The sequence below is a fragment of the Plecotus auritus genome (genome assembly GCF_963455305.1).
Source record: "Plecotus auritus genome assembly, chromosome: 4".
In the NCBI taxonomy this organism is placed as follows: domain Eukaryota; kingdom Metazoa; phylum Chordata; class Mammalia; order Chiroptera; family Vespertilionidae; genus Plecotus; species Plecotus auritus.
The window spans coordinates 9,886,952-9,907,876 of NC_137775.1; the positions used below are offsets into that span (position 1 = coordinate 9,886,952).

At 43.5% G+C, this 20,925-nt stretch overlaps 1 protein-coding gene across 3 annotated transcripts in view; it reads right to left on the bottom strand.

Annotated features, from left to right (window-relative positions):
• MTHFD1L (methylenetetrahydrofolate dehydrogenase (NADP+ dependent) 1 like) overlaps window positions 1–20,925 on the bottom strand; it is a 167,443-nt gene that overhangs the window by 86,586 nt on the left and 59,932 nt on the right. For all 3 annotated transcript variants that reach the window (XM_080667109.1, XM_080667110.1, XM_080667108.1), the window contains exons 19-20: window positions 16,435–16,503; window positions 12,248–12,359 (exon numbers count right to left, since the gene is read on the bottom strand). In XM_080667109.1, coding sequence (XP_080523235.1) covers window positions 12,248–12,359; window positions 16,435–16,503 — 181 coding nt within the window. The remainder of the gene's footprint in view (window positions 1–12,247; window positions 12,360–16,434; window positions 16,504–20,925) is intronic.

Below are 20,925 nucleotides of genomic sequence, written 5' to 3' on the forward strand. Positions count from 1 at the left end.
GAGGGGAGCGGTGACACTGGCTGGGACCTCCAAGGACTCACAGATTCCCCTAAAGAGAATAGGGAAATGCTTCTCCCTCTTTTGAAATGGTTTTATGTTATGTGTATGTAGGTGGTTACCAACATATTTGAAATTTTCAAAACTCTGGCACAAGCACACCAGGAGGTAAGAGAATGGTCACTCTTCATAGCATGTACTGTTTATAACACAGCAACTGGAAACAACCTAAATATCTGTTGACATGAGGATGAATAAATACATGGTGGCCTCATCATAGCTGCTAGATGTAACTACTTGGATGAATCTTAGAAACCCAATATTAAACAAAAAGGGCAAGTTAGAGAAGACACAATACCACATTATTTTTATAAATTCTAAATGCTTTTCCTGATATCTCACTAGTGAGAAAAGAAAACTTTCACATTAAAAGCTGTTTCTATTTGTTTTTCTGCACAATGTGCAGAAAATATATCAGAACACATCACAGACGGGTCAGCTTTAGGTCTCAGGATGCCTTAAGAGAACTGGTTGGAATTTAAGGGTTATATTATAATGCAAGTTACTTTAGTTTTTTTTAATGAAAGTTCTTGACTTGGGCTCTTGATGATATTCTCTGACTTAAGACAGGTTGCAAATTCAACCAAAGCAAATCCACTTACAAAAGCTGCCCAATTAAGTTCTGCATTATTTACCAGCACTTTCATGAAAGCAAATAAATTTAAAGTATAATCAGATGCTCCATTAAATGGGCCTATATGGACTCTGTGTATTTTTGGCTAAAAGTGGCATCTACTAAAGGACTTTTTTTTTTAATCACAAAAAGATTTGCCTCCTGTCTTTCTCCCTTTGGCAGTGATGGGATTTCCCAAATAAGGAGCTAAATTCCCTAATGTCTGGTTAGCAACCCTTTTGGCACCAAGAGTACTAGTACGTTTGAGATGTGAAACATGCCAGTTGAATTTAAGACCACATGTTTTTTATTTTAATGTTTAATGCAAAGATTCTCTGCATTGTTTCTCAACAATTATCATGTTTAAGTTTCTTTCACGCTTTTGTGTTCCAGGGTAGAGCAAGGCTCAGGGAGAGAGAGAAATACCCTGGAAGACATGTACCTGTGCATTTGCTGGGTTCCAGTGTATCCTGCTTTCTCCCTGATGACTCTGAAAAGCATTTTATTTATTATTAACTTTTAAAATATAGTTTTATTGATTTCAGAGAGGAAGGGAGAGGGGAAGATAGAAACATCAATGATGAGAGAATCATCGATTGGTTGCCTCCTGCACACCCCCGACTGGGGATCAAGCCCGTAACCTGGGCATGTGCCCTGACCGGTCCATGGGCCAACGCTCTAACAACTGAGCAAAACTAGCCAGGGCCAAGCCATTCTTTGCAAAATCCCAAGGGACCTCTCACGGCAGATGTTCAGAACCGAACATGGGCAGGAAGAGCCCAGGTCTTCACTTCTCCAGAAAGACCAAGCCCCCTGCTGGGCAATGCTGAGCATAACACATGAAGAGTCAGGGAGGGAGAGGTGGGGTGTGGAAGCCCTTCTAAAAGAAGGGCCCTAATCTCTGTAGCTAATAAGCAGAGCTGGAGAAACCATCCTGTAGGCTCCTCTTTCTTGGGGAGGCAGGTCCCGAGAGTACACAGCTGACCACCACCTGCACTGGCCTTGAACTCTCTGGGGCACAGGCAGAGGGGAGCAGAGTTCCTGAGTGATTTAGATCCCCCGAGACTTCTTGGCCCCTCCTTTTATGGCTGGATCTGACAACCACCTCTGGAAGAATCACCAAGGAAGAAAAATTTCACAAATTGTGTGAATTAAGGAAAAGAGTCACCAAAACTGAACGTTAAGTGTTGAGGTGATTAAAGACCTAAATATAAAAGCCAACATTTTATGACTCCAAAAGCAGAAACCATAAAAAAAAAAAAAAAAAAAAAAAGGTTGGAAAGAGAAAAGCTACGATGAACACATCTGAAAGATAAACCGCACATGGAAGAAGATACTTTTAACACATAGTGGCAAAGTATTCCTATTCAGAATATATTACAAAATGGAAACAAATTCATAAGAAAAAGATAAATAAGCCCCTCCCCCAAAAGAAACACCCAGGCAATTCATAAACGCTCTGAAATGTCTATCCCTATACTTACACTCACAACTATAATGAAATACCATTTCACTACCATCAGATTGGCAAGACTCTGAAAATCCAATACAAACGGGGAAAAGAATGGGGAGAAATCAGAAATCTCATTACTAACTGGTGGTAGCAGAAACTGGTACCTTGAAGAACAATTTGGCTTTAGCTATTAAGTCGACTCAGAGCATACTTAAAACCCCCGTTTTACTCCTCAATAGGGGCCCTAGAAAACGTTTTTGCACATGTTCTCAGAGACAAAAATAAGAATGTTCCCTAGAAGAGCAGAGTTCTGGAAGGAATCTAAATGCCCTTCGATGAAGAATGCACTAACATGCGTGCTACATACATGCCAAGGAAGCCGACACTGCAGGTAAAAATGAGGTTTCTCTGGTCACAGCTACTTGGATACATGCAAAAAATGTAACACCGAACCAAAATACAAAGGTACAGAGCAGGGGTTGGCAAATGATGGCCTGCAGATTTAAACTTTTAAAAAAACATTTTTTAAATGTTTTAAAAACAAATCAGAAGAACATTTCATCACATGTGAACACAGTATGAAATTCAAATGTCAGAGCCCATAAATAAAATTTCTGGAACTCAGCCTCTCTCATTCCTGCAGGTTTGATCTATGCTTTATCTATATGCCTTTGCCGTGGAATTTCTGCACAGAGACACTATGACTCACAAGAGCCAAAGAAATTTACTAGCTTGCCCTTGACAGCAAAAGTTTGCTGACCCTGCTATAGCACAATGCCGAGAGTAACATTTACTAACGTATAAAATGCTCAAACATATTAAAAATATTACAAAAACATGCTGCATATCTGCGGTTCCCAAATTTATGTGCAGAGGCGCCCCGGGGCGCTCCGAGCTCAAAGGAGCCATGGGATGTGTTAAATTTTGGGGGGGACTCTCGGCACCACTTGACATCTGGTGACAATGCAAGTCCCACTAGTGTGAGGCGGTTCGCCGTATCAACATCACCGCTCTGCATGCCTTTCGGTGACATCATATATTTGTGAAGCTACGTTTCTGGTGGCTGCTGCAGTATGAAGCGAGAACTGTGCGAAGCCGACGTGGAATAGGAAACGAGGTTCGAAGTGGTGGCTGCTTCCAGGATTGAGAAGTTGGGTAGTACCCAAAAAGGATACACTTCTCATGAATAAGTTATGGTGGCTATTTAAGAATGAAATCTTATTATTTTTCCTTTCACTTTATATGCATCCTTTGTTCAGACAGCTATGAAGTTGTTGGGACAGAGATATCCATTAAGTGATTTGGACATAACCACTGAATAAAGGGACATCTTAGGTATTTCTTGGGGCCTGGAGAGCTGTGAAAATTGCCAAGATGCTGGTGTCACGGTCAGAGGGCTGCAGATCTTTTGAGCAGGCATATGTATGTGATAAAAGTCTAAAAGAATGCTCGGAAGTGATGCTCCTTTCCCCCAAATCAGGATGCTGGTGCCTAGAGAAGCAGAAAAGGGAAAAAGATCGTGGGGGAGGGGAGAGGGGGGTTCATGGGGACCTCAACGCTGTCTCTAATGTTCTATAAAAAACGAAAGCACAGAAAACTAAAAGCATTTTGCCTAAGAACAGGAACAAGTCAGGGATGCCCGCTTTCAACAATCTTATTCAACACTAGTGACCCGGTGCACGGATTCATGCACATCGAAAGGAAATTAATTAGAAGGTGGCTGGCGGGGCGGGACTGGGCGAGATGGGCTGGACACGCATGCCCTGGAGCCAACCTCCTGTGGTCCCTCCGGCAGGTGGGGTCCCTCGGCCTGGCCTGCAGGGATTGGGCCAAAACCAGCTCTTCGATATCCCCAGAGGGGTCCCGGAGTGCCAGAGAGCACTCTGCAAAGTTGCTGTCATACAGGGCGTGGAACACAAACTCAAGTGTGCAGTAAACCAGATTCAGGGCCGACAGTGCCCCAGCAACAACATAATCCACAGCCAAAGGTAGAATCACACGGCCCCATGAGGAATCGGGCTCCCTCCTCTCTGGTTTCGGGGTGCGTCACCTGAGAAATGCCGCTGCCAAGTCACTGCAGCTTGGCAGCTCCTTTGTTGAGCGTCTGCCCCCTGGTGGTCAGTGCACATCATAGCGACTGGTCGGACAGTCGGACACTTAGCATTATTAACCTTATATATATAGATAGTACTGGAAGTCCTAGCCACAGCAATCAGACAAGAAGAATAAAAGGTATCCAAATGGGAAAGGAGGAAGTAAAACTCTCATTATTCGCAGATGCCATGATATTGTACACAGAAAACCTTAAAGAGTCCACCAAAAAACTACTAGATTTGACAAATGAATTTGGCAATGTAGCAGGATACAAAATCAACACCCCAAAATCGATGGCTTTTTAATACATCAATAATGAATTCTCAGAAAGAGAAACAAAACAAACAGTCCCATTTACCACTGCAACAAAAAAAATTAAGATACTTAGGAATAAACTTAACCAAGGAGGCAAAAGACTTGTACTCGGAAAACTACAGGACATTGAAACAAGAGATAGAAGAAGAAGATATATAAACAAGTGGAAGAATATACCGTGTTCATGGATTGGTAGAATCAACATCATTAAAATGTCCATACTACCCAAGGCAATCTACAGATTCAATGCAATCCCTATTAAAATAACAACAGCATATTTCACAGAGCTAGAACAAGTACTCCAAAAATTTATATGGAATGAAAAAAGACCCCGAATAGCTGCAGCGATTTTGAGAAAGAGAAACGAAGATGGAAGAATCACAATATCAAATTTCAAGTTATACTACAAAGCCACTGTAATCAAAATAGCCTGGTACTGGCACAAGAACAGGCATATAGATCAATGGAACAGAACAGAGAACCCAGAAATCGATCTACGCCATTATGCTCAGTTAATATTTGACAAAGGAGACAAGAGCATACAATGGAGTCAAGAGAGTCCTTCAATAAATGGTGCTGGGAAAATTGGGCAGATACATGCAAAAAAAACTAGACCACCCACTTACACCATGCACAAGAATAAACTCTACATGCATAAAAGACTTAAATATAAGTCATGAAACCATAAAAATCCTAGAAGAAACCATAGGCAGCAAAATCTCAGACATCTCTCATAGCAATATGTTTACAGACATATCTCCTGAGGCAAAGGAAACTAAGGAGGAAATAAACAAATTGGACTACATCAAAATAAAAAGCTTCTGCACAGCAAAGGAAACCATCAACAAAACAATAAGAGAGCCCACTGCATGGGAGAACATATTTGCCAATGATACATCTGATAAAGGGTTATTAATATACAAAGTATGTAAGCAACTCATACAACTTAACAAAAGGAAGACAAATAATCCAATTAAAAATGGGCAAAGGACCTAAGTAGTCACTTCTCCAAAGTGGACATAAAAAGCTGTGGTACGTTTATACCACGGAATACTATGCAGCAGTAAAAAAGAAGAATCTCTTACCCTTTGAGACAGCATGGAGGGACCTGGAGAGTATTATGCTAAGCAAAATAAGCCAGTCAGAGAAAGACAAGTATCACATGATCACACTCATATATGGAATCTAAGTAACGGAAAAAACTGATGAACGGAGTAGGTCCAGATACATGGAAGCATGGAACAGCGTGCGGAATCTCAGAGGGAAGGTGGAGGAGGGTGCGTGGGTGGGAGGTAATCAACCAAAGACCTTGTACGCATATATCATAACCCATGGACACAGACAATAGGGTGCTAGAGGCCTGGGGAGGTGGGTGGGGGCAGGCTGGAGGGGGTCAATGGGGAAAAGGGGGGACATATGTAATACTTTCAACAATAAAGAATTATTAAAACAACAACAACAACTAAAGCACACGGAAATATGTTATTATTTTAACAAAGCTGAGTGGTGGAAACCTGAGTGTTTACTATATTAATCTGTGTACTTTCTGGAATACTGTACACTCAGAATATTTCACCTTTTGTTAGGGGGTGAGGGAGGCAGAAGACTAGCTGATGAAAGAAAGGAGGGCTCCATTCTCCATTAAAAGGGGAGAGAAAGATGAGGCAGAATAAAGGCCAGCAGGGACACTGAGGGGAGAATGAGACTGGGCACTGAGCAAGATGAGAAATCAGAAACCCTGGGGCCATAACAAACAACCTCTCTTACTAGGCTTTCCTCAACAGAGGGGTTAAAAGCCACTGCTGGTGATTAGTGGTTTCCTGAACGTTAACATGTAGCCTTCAGCCAGGGCCTCCAATAATTCTGCACTTCTCAACCTTGATATGACAAATGTGATCAGCAGAGAGAAAGCATAGCCATGACGGAGTGTGGGCTGAGGTCAGTGCTTCCAAGTAACGTAACCAGGGTGAAGCCTGGGAGAATGAGAGCTTCGAAGGCTGGACGGTCACTGGACACTGGGTTTTTTTAAAGGGTGGATGAAATTACAGGAATGTTTAATTTGGTTCTCTCCTATCGAAATAAAGGCATATGTAAAACTGCATAACAATAAAAATGGAAACAGAGGACAGGGTGTAACCACCAGCACAGGGTCCCGAAGCCCAAGTGGGAAGATTTAAAGCTGTTTGCAAAAGGGGGTGGGGTGCAGGAGCAGCCAGCATGTGACTCCGCGTAAGACAACCTTTATTAGCAATATATCAGGGAAAGGATCTTTTAAAGGAGTCAGAAGAAAAGGAAAAATAAAACACCTCAAAGTATTCCACGACTGTTGGCACTGAAACGAATTCTTTTTGATGGGAGTGGCCGGGAACTAGAGAGAGAGAGATGGGAAAGTTACTGCAGGCAGAAGAGCCAACAGATCCTCTCTGCACAGGGGAGGCCGAGGGCACATCCCCGCCACTTAGGCTGAGCCATGGCAGACGACGGGACGGGTACCATGACTTAGGCTTCAGTTGCATCATCTGTAAAGTGGGGAGAACAACAGAACTGTTGAGGGTTAAGTGAGAAAGTCTGTGATGGCTTTAGCACAGGTTTGAAGCTCAGGAGCAGCTCAGAGAACCGGAGCATTTATAATGGGAATATTAATAAGGTTTTGTTTCCCAATCCTATCAGTTTGCCTTAGAACTGCTATGGCTCCTCGTTCTGATCACTAAATCCTAATCGTGAAATGTTCGGGGCCAAGCCTGGTGCATGATTGGGGATGGGTCTAATCTTTCTCTTCTGCCACCTCGTCTGTTTACACTCATGTACCCAGGCAGCATCAGGGGAACCCAGCCTGGGTCTATGTGATTGTTTAATTAGCAAGGAGAAGACGCAATCCAGTAGGTAACTTCTTCTTCTTTTTTTAAAAAATATATTTTATTTATTTTTTGCAGAGAGGAAGGGAGAGTTAGAAACATCCATGAGAGAGAAACATCGATCAGCTGCCTCCCGCACACCTCCCACTAGGGATGTGCCTGCAACCAAGGTACATGCCCTTGACCAGAATCGAACCTGGGACCCTTGAGTCCGCAGGCCGACACTCTATCCAGTGAGCCAAACCGGTTAGGCAGTAGGTAACTTCTTGACATGCACTTTGGATGTGAGCGCTCAGGGTCAAATGTGGATGGGAAACTGAAAGGCACCCGATCTTCACATGGATCCCCAGGGAGGGTAAGGTGAAGCAGCTACCACGTCCATTAGGCCGAGATGTAGACCCTGGCCTTTTATCTTTCTGAGGCATGAGCGTCTTTTGAGAATCTAATGAGAATTGTGGAACTTAACTCTGGTTTTTTAAAAAAGGACATCTACTCATATAATTATACATTTCATTATGGGAGGGGGTGACTGGTGATCATCGTTTAAGAAACCCCTGGCTATAAAAATGTAGACTGGCCTGACCGGAGTGGCTCAGTGGTTGAGCACTGACCTATGAACCAGGAGGTCACAGTTGGATTCCCAGTCAGGGCACATGCCCAGGTTGCAGGCCCAATCCCCACTGTGGGGCATGCAGGAGGCAGCGGATCAATGATTCTCTCTCATCACTGATGTTTCTGTCTCTCTCCCTCTCCTTTCTTCTCTGAAATCAATAAAAAAATATTTTTAAAAAAATGCAGGCTGCATTCCAGAAGGAAGGCAAGGTATTCAATCAAAACTGGAAGCAAAACCAAATTAAGGGAACAGAAAATAAATTTTAAAAACTAAGGCTCATGGGTAAGTTTGAAATCCCTACAAATAGTTTAAATATGAGATAAGTTTTAAAAACCTAGGAACTCAATGTGGTTATTCTTTTCTTTTCTTTCTTTATTTCCTTAACAATAACACATGGCTGGGGTTTGATGCCAAAGCAATGTTTTGCCTTGACAGCAGTAAATGAAGCGAGTGGCTCCCCGAGGACTGTTGACGGAAGAAGCAGAAACAGAAATCAGTGACCACAGCACTCGCTCAGATTCTCATGGAGCCTTCTGCTCTTGTCTGACAAGTTTCTGCAATTAATTAAATAAACTTTACTCAGTTCTTAAGCCTAAATGGAATACTGAGGCCATTATCTTGGAGTAATTATTGTAGAGTAGACAAAATAATTCCTTATGTGTGCTGGGATGGAACAAAACACTAGATTAAAGGAGTAGTATGGGGGAAATCCTATCTAAGAGACGCGCCCCATCTCCTAAGGTTCCTAGTTAATCAATGTGGTCCTTAATCTCCTAAGTGCATCGGACTCACCATTTTGAGGTTCTGCTTACAGGCCTGTCTCCCCTCCCCATTGTAAATTACTGTGGGCTGGGAAACGTGTCTTAATCATCTTCAATTCCTGGCTCTGACCATGTAATACCTGACATACAGCAGAAGCTCAATAAATATGTCCGGAGGGAAGTTATTTCAGTGACCTAAACATACTTTCAATTATGTATTTTCCGGGTATTACAGAGAAGTGAAATGGCTAGATCATTTTCTCTTTTTAAGTTTTACCCAGAAATTCTGCCAGATTGCTCTTGTTCTGTGAACTACCTTTTCCAATCTTCTGCCCATTTTCTGGGATTATTTGTTTTTTTCTTATCAGTATGTAGCCCTTTGTGGGTTATACAGGGTGGGAAAAAGTAGGCTTACAGCTGTAATGCAAATCAATAATACAATGATCTATACCAGTGGTCAGTAAACTCATTAGTCAACAGAGCCAAATATCAACAGTACAACGATTGAAATTTCTTTTGAGAGCCAAATTTTTTAAACTTAAACTTCTTCTAATGCCACCTCTTCAAAATAGACTCGCCCAGGCCGTGGTATTTTGTGGAAGAGCCACACTCAAGGGGCCAAAGAGCTGTATGTGGCTCATGAGCCACAGTTTGCCAACCACGGAGCTATACTAATAGTAGCCTAGGTGGCATCACGCCCTCACATCATCACAAGATGGCCGCATGCACAGTGGAGGCAGGGCCCAGCGGCCGTTCTGCGCGGTGAGGCCTGAGGATCCTGCGGCTCTTCACAGCGTGGAGGAGGCCTTGCACGGAGGAGGCAGGTCAAGGCGGGGGGGGGCACTTGTGGGCGATCAGGCTGGCAAGGGGAGGGCAGTTGGGGGCGATAAGGCCGGCAGAGGAGGGAAGTTGTGGACGATCAGGCTGGCAGGGGAGTGGTTAGGGGGCGATCAGGCTGGCAGGCAGAAGTGGTTAGGGGCAATCAGGGAGGCAGGGAGGCAAGCGGTTAGGAGCCAGCGGTCCCGAATTATGAGAGAGATATCCGACTGTTGGTTTAGGCCTGATCCCTGGAATTGGGCCTAAACCAGCAGTCGGACATCCCCCGAGGGGTCCCAGATTGGAAAGGGTGCAGGCTGACCTTAGGGACACTTCCCTGCCCACCCCACCCCCGCCCCCCATGTATGAATTTCGTGCACCGGGCCTCTAGTTAACAAATAAATAACACAAGAATAAACTCTGTTTCACATACTCACAACCATAAACTTCCTTTTGCTCACCCCTGTGTATTCTGAATGCTGCTCATGTGTCTATTATCCTTGTAAATGATTTCTTCCAACCTGTCACTTGCTTTTTAACCTAGTATCCTTTATCATACATAATTTATTTCCTTATGTAACCCAAATTATCAATCTTTTGCTTTTGGGTCTGAGCCTATCAACAATGACTTTCCTAAGGACAGACATTTCTCCTCAGGCTTCAGATAAACACGTACCACTGCACTTAACTCCTGCAGAAGGATGTTAAAATGGGGCTCTTTGGGTTCCCCCCCCTTTTTTTAGGCTTCAAAACGGTGTCACTTGCTTATTGGCAAAGAAATCGTTTGAAAATAAATTTTGCATCCGTTAGCCCAACAGCCACCTTGAGGTTTCAAAAGCGTTGACAAGGTCAGAAGCCAGGAAAGGACATCTTCAAAGGCAGCCGTCCCCAGGACCAGCCCCACTCTGGCCTCAAGCTAGTGAGGGGAGGGGCCGTTAGAGTGACCTGGGAGGCGCAGTGTATCTCTGCCTTAGGGGACTCGGTGGTGAAGGGTGGGGGTGGGGGGAGATAAAGGGAAGTTTACAGGCCAAAACAGCCCACGGGCACAACAGAGGATCGTGTGAGAGGCACAGCTGCACTCCCACTGAAGGTAGGTCAGAGGTCAAAGGTCTGTGGTGCCTGGAGACCGGCTGTGGAAGGAATATAAAAAAGAGGTACTGCCCAGAGGGCTTCTGCCGAGAGTGAGGGACTGTGGCTGGAAGAGGGTGGCTTGTCCAAGGCCACACGGAGAACTGCTCTGTTCTGCATACACCTTGACAGATGCTTTGCCACAATAACACATATTCCATAAATACGCATCGACAAAGCAAGGATGGGAACGGAGGCAGAGCTCTGTCAGCAAGAGGCGGAGTGCTTTCCAGAAGCCCTTTTATTTGTGGAGTGAATGCATTAGAACACTCCACAAAAGCACCAGCTTTGCGGTGCCCGCCTCTGCCCGGCCTCCTCGTCCATTAGCTCTCCAATTACGCCGTGATCGATCAAGCAAGTCCATTGAGACAGCATGTCTAGCCACTCTCCTCGCGGACTCGCTGCCGAAGAAGCTGAGCGCACGAGGGCCGCCTAGCACAGACCTTTGAGGAATGAGCTCTCCCAGTCCTCCTCTGCTCCGGACTGTCTACAAGGAGTGCCTGCCGCTGTCTCATCAGCCCCGCACGGCCTTCCGAATGGCCGAGCGTGAAGTGCACAGCCAAGTGCTTTTGTCCTGCGGAAGCCTTTCTAACACAATAACCCACTTCTGAGTTTGACACGGGCTGAGGGCTGGTGTGAAGGAAGCAACTACTCGACTCGGTGATGACAGGCACACAATTACCCGTGAAAACCTGCCAGTGTAACCCCTCAATGTCAAATTCAGATGTCATTCCATGAAGCCTTGCTTGTTTAGTCACAGCCTTAATGTCATGGGTGGGATTTGGCCCTCACCGTGCCATTTCCATGGCCACTGCCCCCTCTTTCTGGCTGGAATACCCAACAAAAGCCAATGGGAAACAGGTACCACAAAGGAGAGTTTGACAACAGCAAAGATGTGAAGTTCTACGAATTAAAACTTCCACATGGATTGGCTGGGAACTCTTCCCTCCATTAGGCCACCAAATACACATTCGGATCCAATTTAATTTTAAGTTGTTAATAGTACCATTACTGTGAGTAATAGCTAAGACTGAATGAACACCCTCTCCTGTTAGATGAGATACACCATCAGACAGGACACCCCAAGAGGGCAGGGCTGAGCTTGTGTCCTCGGCACTGTGGCCTCAGGTGTCAGTTGCAGGCCTTGTAAATGGTAGGTGCCCAATATCTGCTGAATGAATAGCCTCCATTAGTTTTCACAATAACGCTATAAGGTTTGAGACAATATTGTGATCGCCATTTTACGGATGAGAAAACTGAGGCTCCGAGGTCACTGAAATGTGTCTGAGGTCTCTGAGCCAGCAAGTATCAGAGCTTACGCTCAAACCCACAAGCATCTGACATCAGAACCTATGGCTCAACCACGAGATCATTTCACCAGTGCAGCCCCGCCCACAGGGCTTTTCCAGCACTGAGACCCTCTGTGAAAGGTGGGTCTCAAGAGTACATTTCAAGTCCATGTGAGTACCACGCTACTCCAGTCGTCATCTTTTAGATTTCTTCACTATCCTAAAACAACGACATTAAAAAGCAAGGACTTACCTACAAATCCTTCTTTACCCACTAGTTTCAGGGCAATTTTATCAGCCAACACTGAGGAGTTGCCATGGGCGATGTTAGCAAAGGGGCCAGCATGCACAAAGACGGGCGTCCCCTATGGAAGTAGAAGAACAAGTTAAAAACCCCAGAGACAAATGGGAGGTCACACAAGGTGGGCCAGACGGCTGGGTATTGAGAAGACTCACTTCAGCCATTCTGCTTTCATTAAAACTACAAGTTTAATGCACACATTCTCACAAAGCAAGTTAAAAAAGCCCTGAGTCTTTCAAAGGTCCAAATTCCTTATGAATTCTAGAACGGCGTTATTTCTACATTTAATGCTGAACCAAGGAGAAAAGGCGCTGAGGGCCAGTTACTTCCTACGGTAACTTTGATAAGCCACTGTGTTAGCTGCCTCAGTGACCGTGAAGTAAACGCCTTACATTATTTCACATTACTTTGCATTGTGTTTTCTTTAAAAAAAAAAAAAATGGAATTAGACTCTGATGGTCTAAGAGGCTTAAATTTTTTCTCATCAAGAAATTAATCAGTTCAAGAAAAACCCAAAGTAAGCATAAAAAATCAATTTGATTCACGGCAGGCCAACTACATAAGGATATTATATTTGCAATGATAAGGAAATATAACATTTTTATGTTCACAATAACAAGCCTGTTATTATGATTTTTAAAAATTCTGTTTTGAGATTTTCATTGTTTGTCTTCCATGTTAAAAATCTGACAATTGTTTAATTCTTTGAACAAAAACCTGCCTATGCATTTATTTTTAATGCCTGTTCTATACGTTTCCGGTGTTGATGAGAACAGACCGTGGCCCCACCTAAAAGAGCGTGTTGACCCACACGCATTCAGGTTTTATTCAGAGCCCAGCCGGGGCCACTGGGGTCTGTGTCCACGCAGCCCGAGCTCCACCTGTGAAAACACAGGCTGCCCTCTCACAGACTGGGAGACGGGGAGTGGAGCGTGGGCATGGGGCTGCGAGCCACGGAAAATTCCCACCACCACGATGGGCTGCTGGCTGACCATCTTCCAAGCTGAGAAAGCTGAACATATCAGGAAGAAGGAAGTGAGAGAAAAATCGTCTCTCAGAATGAAGAAGACAGTTTATCAAAGCCAGTCTGTGAGTTCTCTGTTTACTTTTCCTCCCAAAGTCCTCAGGAGGGGCACTAACAGGGTCCTGAGAAAGAAGGTCATACACATGTATGTGGACATAAAGTTGGGATGATGAAACCCAAACACACATGTTGATAGATATGTATACAGACGTGGGTTTAGGGTCTACATCTACCCATGTACCTATGTCTATGTCTGATTTCTCACTTCTGTCCAGATAAACCTTTCAAATGCTCAGAAAAAAATGCTGTTTAAAAGACAGTGTCTCCATCACCTCCTGACCTGGCCAGGCCCAGCATGTGGCTGGCTGAGTAAGCGAGTGGAGTTGGGACGTTTCCCGAGGCCAAGGTCGCAGGCTGCATGCCTGGGTGGGCAGCTGCCCTCACTCCTTTACGCACTGCAACCCTGAGGTGGCCATCTGTCTGAGGAGCACCGGGCACTGGTCTCCAAGGGGCACAGGTGACAGACAGGGTGTGGCTGGATCAGCACAAACATCTCACTATTCCTGATATAGCAACTCTAAGAACTAGATCAGCAGCATTTTAATTTTCATTTAAAGTTAAAGGCCACTCCGTATGGTAATCAGTATTGGAGCCCTGGTTTTGGAACTCCCAGTATGGAGTTTGAATGGAAAAATGTGTACATTTTCTTTGTGAGACCTTCAGACAGACACGTATGCTCACACATCCCACCGATGCCTGCAGCCACGTGATACCGTGCACAGCTAAAAACTGTGTCTGAAAATCCAGATGGAAGACTACCTATCATGAGCGTGGTATTTTACTTTATATACAGAACACTCGGGACAGTAATGCAGGGACTATCTTGCCTCCTCATGACGACAAAGTTATAAATATTCTCCATAATGGACTTTTCAAACATTTCAATTCAATTACCCATTTGCTTGCCAGAGCCCTAAAACAGCTCTGTCCAAAGGGACTTTCTACAAAGCTGAACATATTCTATATCTGCACCATCCGATACACGAGGCTACTTAAAATATAGCTAGTAAAATAAAAAATAAAAAGCAAATGGAGCCGGTATGGCTGCAGAACTGAATTTTAAATTTTATTTAAACAAATTGAGGCTGAAATAAGCACGCGTGACCAGTGGCTACCATACTGGGCAGCACCCTCTAGCACACGAGTGTGTCCGAACCCCGGGACAATGTTAGCACCTCTCCATTTCTCCACTTCGGGAAGCCAGAGTGAGATCGTGGGTAAACGCCAAGAACTCTAAGCAGGAGGGCAACAGGAACTGGTTTAGATTTTAGAGCTGCTGAGTGGAGGAAGGCGTTGAGAGAAAGTGTGGAAAAAGCGAGACCAGTTGGGAGCCTGCAGCGGTGGGACAGGTGGGCACGCTGGTAGCTGAGACAGGGAGGAGGCAGGGAGAGGGAGGGAGGGGGCCTCCGGGTGATCTCTAGGTTTTTGGCTTGAACCGCTCACAGCCCAGGCTTGGGGGAAAGAGCAGGTTGGGAGGAAGCAGGAGGTGGTTGGGAATCAAAGATCTTATTTGTTAAGCTTGAAATGCCTTTTACCCAGCCAAGTGGCTCTTGGTAACTGTACCTCCAAACCTGGAATTCTGAGGTCAGGAGGTTGAGAACCAGAGCGTGGGGTCATCGCATGGCTGGTAATTGGGGAGAGCATAGCTGGAGAAGTGTGGGCTCAGGCCCCCCAACATTCAGGGGCTGAGCCAAGAAGCCAGCAAAGGAGAGGGAGGAGAGGCCATCAAGAAGGTCTGGGAGAGTCAGGGGTCAGAGGCCAGAAGAAGCAAGGGCTCCCGAAGGCAGGAACGTCAGGGTGAAGTTCCTGAGTTACTTTCCTAAGTGTTCTGTAGATAAAGTGAAATACCTCACTCATGATGGATGGTTTTATGTCTTTGGATTAGCCCTGGAATTTTTAGACACAGTATTTAACTGTGTACGGTATCATATGGCAGCAAGCTTCGGTGGAGTCTGTGAGCCACTAGGACTCTCAGCATTTTACATGAGAGAAAAGGGAGAATGAGATTATTAAAACACAGGTCACAGTTAGTGAATGGCAGAGTGAACAGGATACTCAGCTTTGTATCAGCTGAGTAGATGGATGGTTATTTTGCTTGTCTTTCTGTTATGGCTTCCCCAACGTGCTTGCCCTCTGGCCACCTCCACTCCCTCTGTCCTGCTCCAGCTTGAGGACAAACAGACGGTTATACCACTCAAGGCATGCACTGCCTCCCATCTCCATTGCTCAGGGACTTCTGGAAGGGAGCCAGAAATTGGCCTTTGTGAGACAATTGTCCATCGTAGGAACATTTGCACCAGGGAAATTGGCAAATGTTACAAATTAGGCATTTTCACCCACAGAGCTGGCTGTTAAAACACTTACCAGTACACCACTATCTCCCAGACACCCACCTCCACCCTCCCACCTCTCTCTGTCAACCCGAACCAAATACTGCCTCCTTATCTGCACCCAAACACTGGGCTCTCTTTAGCTAAGAAAAGAAAATTAGACAATTACTACAGCATATGAGCAAGTGACTAAACCCCTGGATGAAAACAGATATTTTGATGAGGAAATTTAAGTTCAATGAAGACGAGAGCAGGAAAGTCATATACAAGAACAGCATTCTTATAAAAGCAGGGTACAGAATACTCTCCTGGAAAACATTTTTCACCATTTATTGTGTGTTTTGTTTGGGGAAAACAAAAATAAAAAAACCCCTCAAAACCTAATTATTATGAGAGACTAAGCAAAAAAAAAAAAAAAAAAAAAAAAAAAAAAAAAAAAAAAAAGCAAAAGAGAAAACTTGTAAACATGGCTACACAACTTACTGAAATATTAGACAAATATCGAGTTTCTAAATTTTTACTCTGGCCAATTAGTACTACATTAGGCAAGATATTCATTATATTAAAGAATCTGTAAGTACACTTCTAATTTTTTTGGATGACCAAATTCTTCCACTGTTCCTTGTGGGCTCATATTGGCTGGAAGTGCTCATGTTGTAGGGGACGCACAAGCAATCCAATTAATGCAAACTTTCAACAATTTCTATACAAAGAAAATCACTTACTTCTAGGGTCTGCATCAGATTTGGTTTTATTGCATCTTTCATCAAAACTGTCAAAGCACCTGTCACCCCCTAAAGGAGAGAGAAAAAAACCCACACCAATTATTTAATCTGTCAAAAATATCAACGGCATTTTTAAAAGAACTATAACAAATAATCCTAAAATGTATATGGGATCACAAAAGACCTGAATAGCCACAGAGGTATCACGTTCCCTGATTTCAAACTATTCTACAAAGCTATCGAAGTTGGCATGGTACTGGCACAAAAACAGACACATAGATCAAGGGGACAGAACAGAGAGCCCAGACATAAATCCAAGCTCATATGGTCAATTGATCTACCACAAGGAAAGCAAAAACATACAATAGGGTAAAGGCAGTCTATCCAATAAATGGTGTTGGGAAAATTGGACAGATACATGCAAAAAGATAAAACTAGACTACTTGCTTACACCATATACAAAAATAACTCAAAACGGTTTAAAAACTTAAATGTAAGATCTGAAACCATAAATTTCCCAGAAGAAAACATAGGTAGTAAACTCTGACATTGCTTTTAAAAGGCAGGGGCAATAAAAGAATAAATAAAGAAGTGGGGCTACATAAAATAAAGCTTGTGCACAGTGGAAGAAGCCATCAACAAGATGAAAAAGCAACCTGCTGAATGAGAAGACATTTATAAATGATGTATCATATAAGGGATATCCAAAATACAGCTCAAAATAAGAAAAACCAAGGACCCAAATGGACATTTCTCAAAGGAAGGCATACAGCTAGCCAACAGACACATGAAAAATAATCAGCATCACTAAACACCAGGGAAATGCAAATCAAAACCACAAGATACCACCTCACACCTGTCAGAATGGCTATTATGGAAAAGAAGCAAATAACAAGTGCTGGCGAGGATACGGAGAAAAGAGAACCCTCATGCGCTGTTGGTGGGAATGTAAATGAGTACAGCCAAATAAACATTATGAAGATTACTCAAAATATTAAAAATAGAACTACCATATGATCCAGCAATTCCACTCCTGGATATTTATCCAAAAGAAACGGAAAACAATAATTCAAAAAGATATATGTACCCCTATGTTCACTGCAGCATTACTAGTAACGAGACATGGAAGCAACCTAGGTGTCTACTGATGGATGAACAGATAGAGAAGACAGGGTACATGTACACAGTGGAATATTCTTCAGCCATTAAAAAGAATGAACTCTTGACATTTGCAACAAGATGGATAGATCTATCATGTAAATAAAATAAGTCAGACAGAGAAAGAAAAACACCGTTATGATTTCAGTTATATGTGGAGTCTAAAAACCATAACAAATGAATAAACAAAACAAAACAGAAACAAACTCTCAGATACAGTGAACAAACTGATGGCTGCCAGACCAGAGATAGTTGGGTGGAAAAGGAGTTTAAAAAGTACAAACTTCCAGTTATAAAAATAAGTCATGGCGATGCTGTAACGTGCAGCATAAGGAACAGAGTAATAATTATGTATAGTGACAGATACTAGGCTTATTGTAGTGATCACAAGGTATGTAAATGTTGAATCACTATGTTGTACACCTGAAACTAATGTAATATTATATGTCAACTATAACTGAAAATGAATTTAAAAAAAATATTTTCTCCCATAAAGAAAAAAGCAACAGATGACTGACAAAAGATGATGCATTTCTCTCCAGCCTGTCCCCTAGGTGGGCCTCCCCACAGGCTGTTCTTGCCTGCGGGCCACATGTGACACAGCACTGCACCCTCCATCCATCTCTCCCCACCTGAATGAATGTCAACTGTGTAAGACATGAAGAGTGATGGGGAAGTAATAGTCATCGAATTTTTTCAAAGCCCTCCTGGAGGGTGTTTAAGAGGTTTGCCAGAAAGTAGATCTTTCGGTCCATCTCCAAGTGTTTTCTGGCAATTATGCTCATTATTTTTTCCTGACCAGAGATTTTACTATTGCCTGAAGAAATGAGACCAAGAACTGAAACAATGCTATTTCCAGAGCGGGCATAAAGAGAGGGAGAGGAAACTGTCTTAAAAGCACCCATTCTGGTTTCCTACCATCTCTCAACCTCTCATCCAGTCAGAGAAGGCACTCCAAAAACAGAAGCATCGACAAGGCTTCTCGTTTTCTGTCTCATGCTCTCTGTCTGCCTAGAATGAGGCTGCCCTCTCCCAGTCCTAGGAAGCTCTAGGCCAGGCTCCCGCTAAGTCCCCTTTTCTGGAAACGAAGAGAGAAGGAAGAAACAACAGGGGTGAAGTCTAAGCACCACGGAAAAAAATGTGTCAAATAAGGTCACATGGTAAGCTTTTAAAAAAATCCCTCCCACCTTTTCTCAAGACACTGGGCAAGTGTCTTTTGTTTTTCCTTTTTCCATAGTTTACATGAGCATGTGCTTGAGATGTGGTACATTCTATGGGATTGAGGGTGTCTTTCAATAAACGAGTCAGTTATTGGGTGGCTATACTAGGAGCAAATGCATGTGAATGTAGCCGCGAAAAAATTAAATAGCGTGCAACAGCTCTTAACAGATCAGTGGGTAGAATCTAGAGATTCTTTATCTCTCCAAAGTGCATTAGTTTATTACTTTCTCCCTCTTCTATCACCAATGCTATCAAATTTCTCTCATGTGATCTTTTTCTATTTTTATAATATTTCACCACTTAAGGTTTATGAGGAAATCCAATTTATTTCCAACTTGATTGTACAAAATATACATCGCAAGAAATGTAACCTGCCTGTTATACATGCATTGAGATGTCTGACGGTGAACGCTGCTGGCCAAGAATGGCGCAAAGAAATCAGTTCTCTTTTCATAACACAGAGCATGTGGAAGCAGAACAGTAGTTTGCTTCTCTGCACACTATCCTTGCTTCTAACCCCTGGCCAAACACACCTACAGGAGGAAGGACACTGGGCGTTTCTGTTGGATTGTCTCAGGTGGGTTCCCACCTGCTTGGTTTTCCAGGCCACAGCTCATCTTTTGTTGCTCCCTACACACTGACTGTTGTCAGACCCTTGCAAAAAAAAAACAAACCCGTCACCACCAAGAGCAGCTCTGGGGCTGTCACGCCCACTGTAAGCTATGTCACCTGTTCCACATCCCAAGTTCATGGAGGGGAGAGCTTGCGAATATTCTTCCAGAAACTATCAGAATCAATCATCTTATAAGGAACTTTTAGACGCCATCTATTCCAATGTTCGCTGCAATACATACAGTCTTTTGACCATATAAAAAAACAAGCCATAAGGTAGTAAGATGATAGAAGCTCTGGAAGTTCTCCCTTAATTTTCTATGTTGGACCAACTACTGAGAGTTCCAACTCAATGAAACACCATCTGCAGAGATTAGGTACGCTTGCAAAGAAGAGACACAAAAGATAACTAGAGAGAGCAAACTCTGAATCTGTTCCAGATCCAAGGTTTTTATCACACAGGAAAAAAAAAATAAGCTTAGGGAAATAATATTTGAAGATTAAGTTTCAAATCACCCCTGCCACATATTTGTTGGTACTTAAAGTTAATAGGATACAGAGAAATGTATTTATACAGAAACTGTAATATGTCAGTTTAGATAGAAATGTAGAGCTCTTGACAATTTTTGAAAAGCAGTAACTTTCACAGCAGGCTGAATACGGGTTTTCGCGTTAAGCTTTGTACTCAGCATTCCATAGGGCTGCTGATGTAAACATGTCCATTTAATTTTCTTGACAAAGAACTATGCGATAAGTCAGTCAGAGCCATTTCTTCCAAAGCAGCCAAAAAGCAATCAAGACATGTTGGCAAAGGATTCCTGTTATGTCCTAAGCTTTTGGAATTAATAAAATATTAATTTGCCTTTCCCCTTCCACAACTGTTTTCCAATTGGGAGTGTATGTTTTAGATTCCATTACTGTATGCGATTCAAGATGGGGGAAGTAAGCTCAAACGTAGCACCATCGCTGTGCAATAGGCATATGTCCTACCTACGTCCTTATAAACACGTATGAGCAAACGAAATAACTGTACCACCGGTGGGGTTTACGTTAACAACACAGATGGTTATCAAGAAGAAAAACAGAACGATGAGCGTGCCAACTGAGAACAGGAACTAAGGCAGGCAGTGGTGTGCCAGGATTCCCCCACAGCTTTCTAATCAGCATCATTCCGCGGACAGGAGCCGGAGGAGCAACCCTGAGCTAGGTGGAGCCTTTCTCTCGAAACCCAAACCTACGGCACAGGATCACACAAGCCAGGGTGCGCTGGAGCCACTTCCGTCCTATACCTTTGAAAGGGGATTTGCCCTCAATTTAAAGCAGGCAGACGTCACACTTTTAAAAAAAGTCACGGGCTGGGCTCAAGATGACCCCCACCCCCGGCAGAGCAGAGGTCAGGACTGGCAAGAATTGGGAAAAGCTTATGCAATAAATGTCATGTGTTTTGGTTGCAACCAATTACAAGCACGTTCTAAAAGCCTGTGAGAACATTACAAAGCT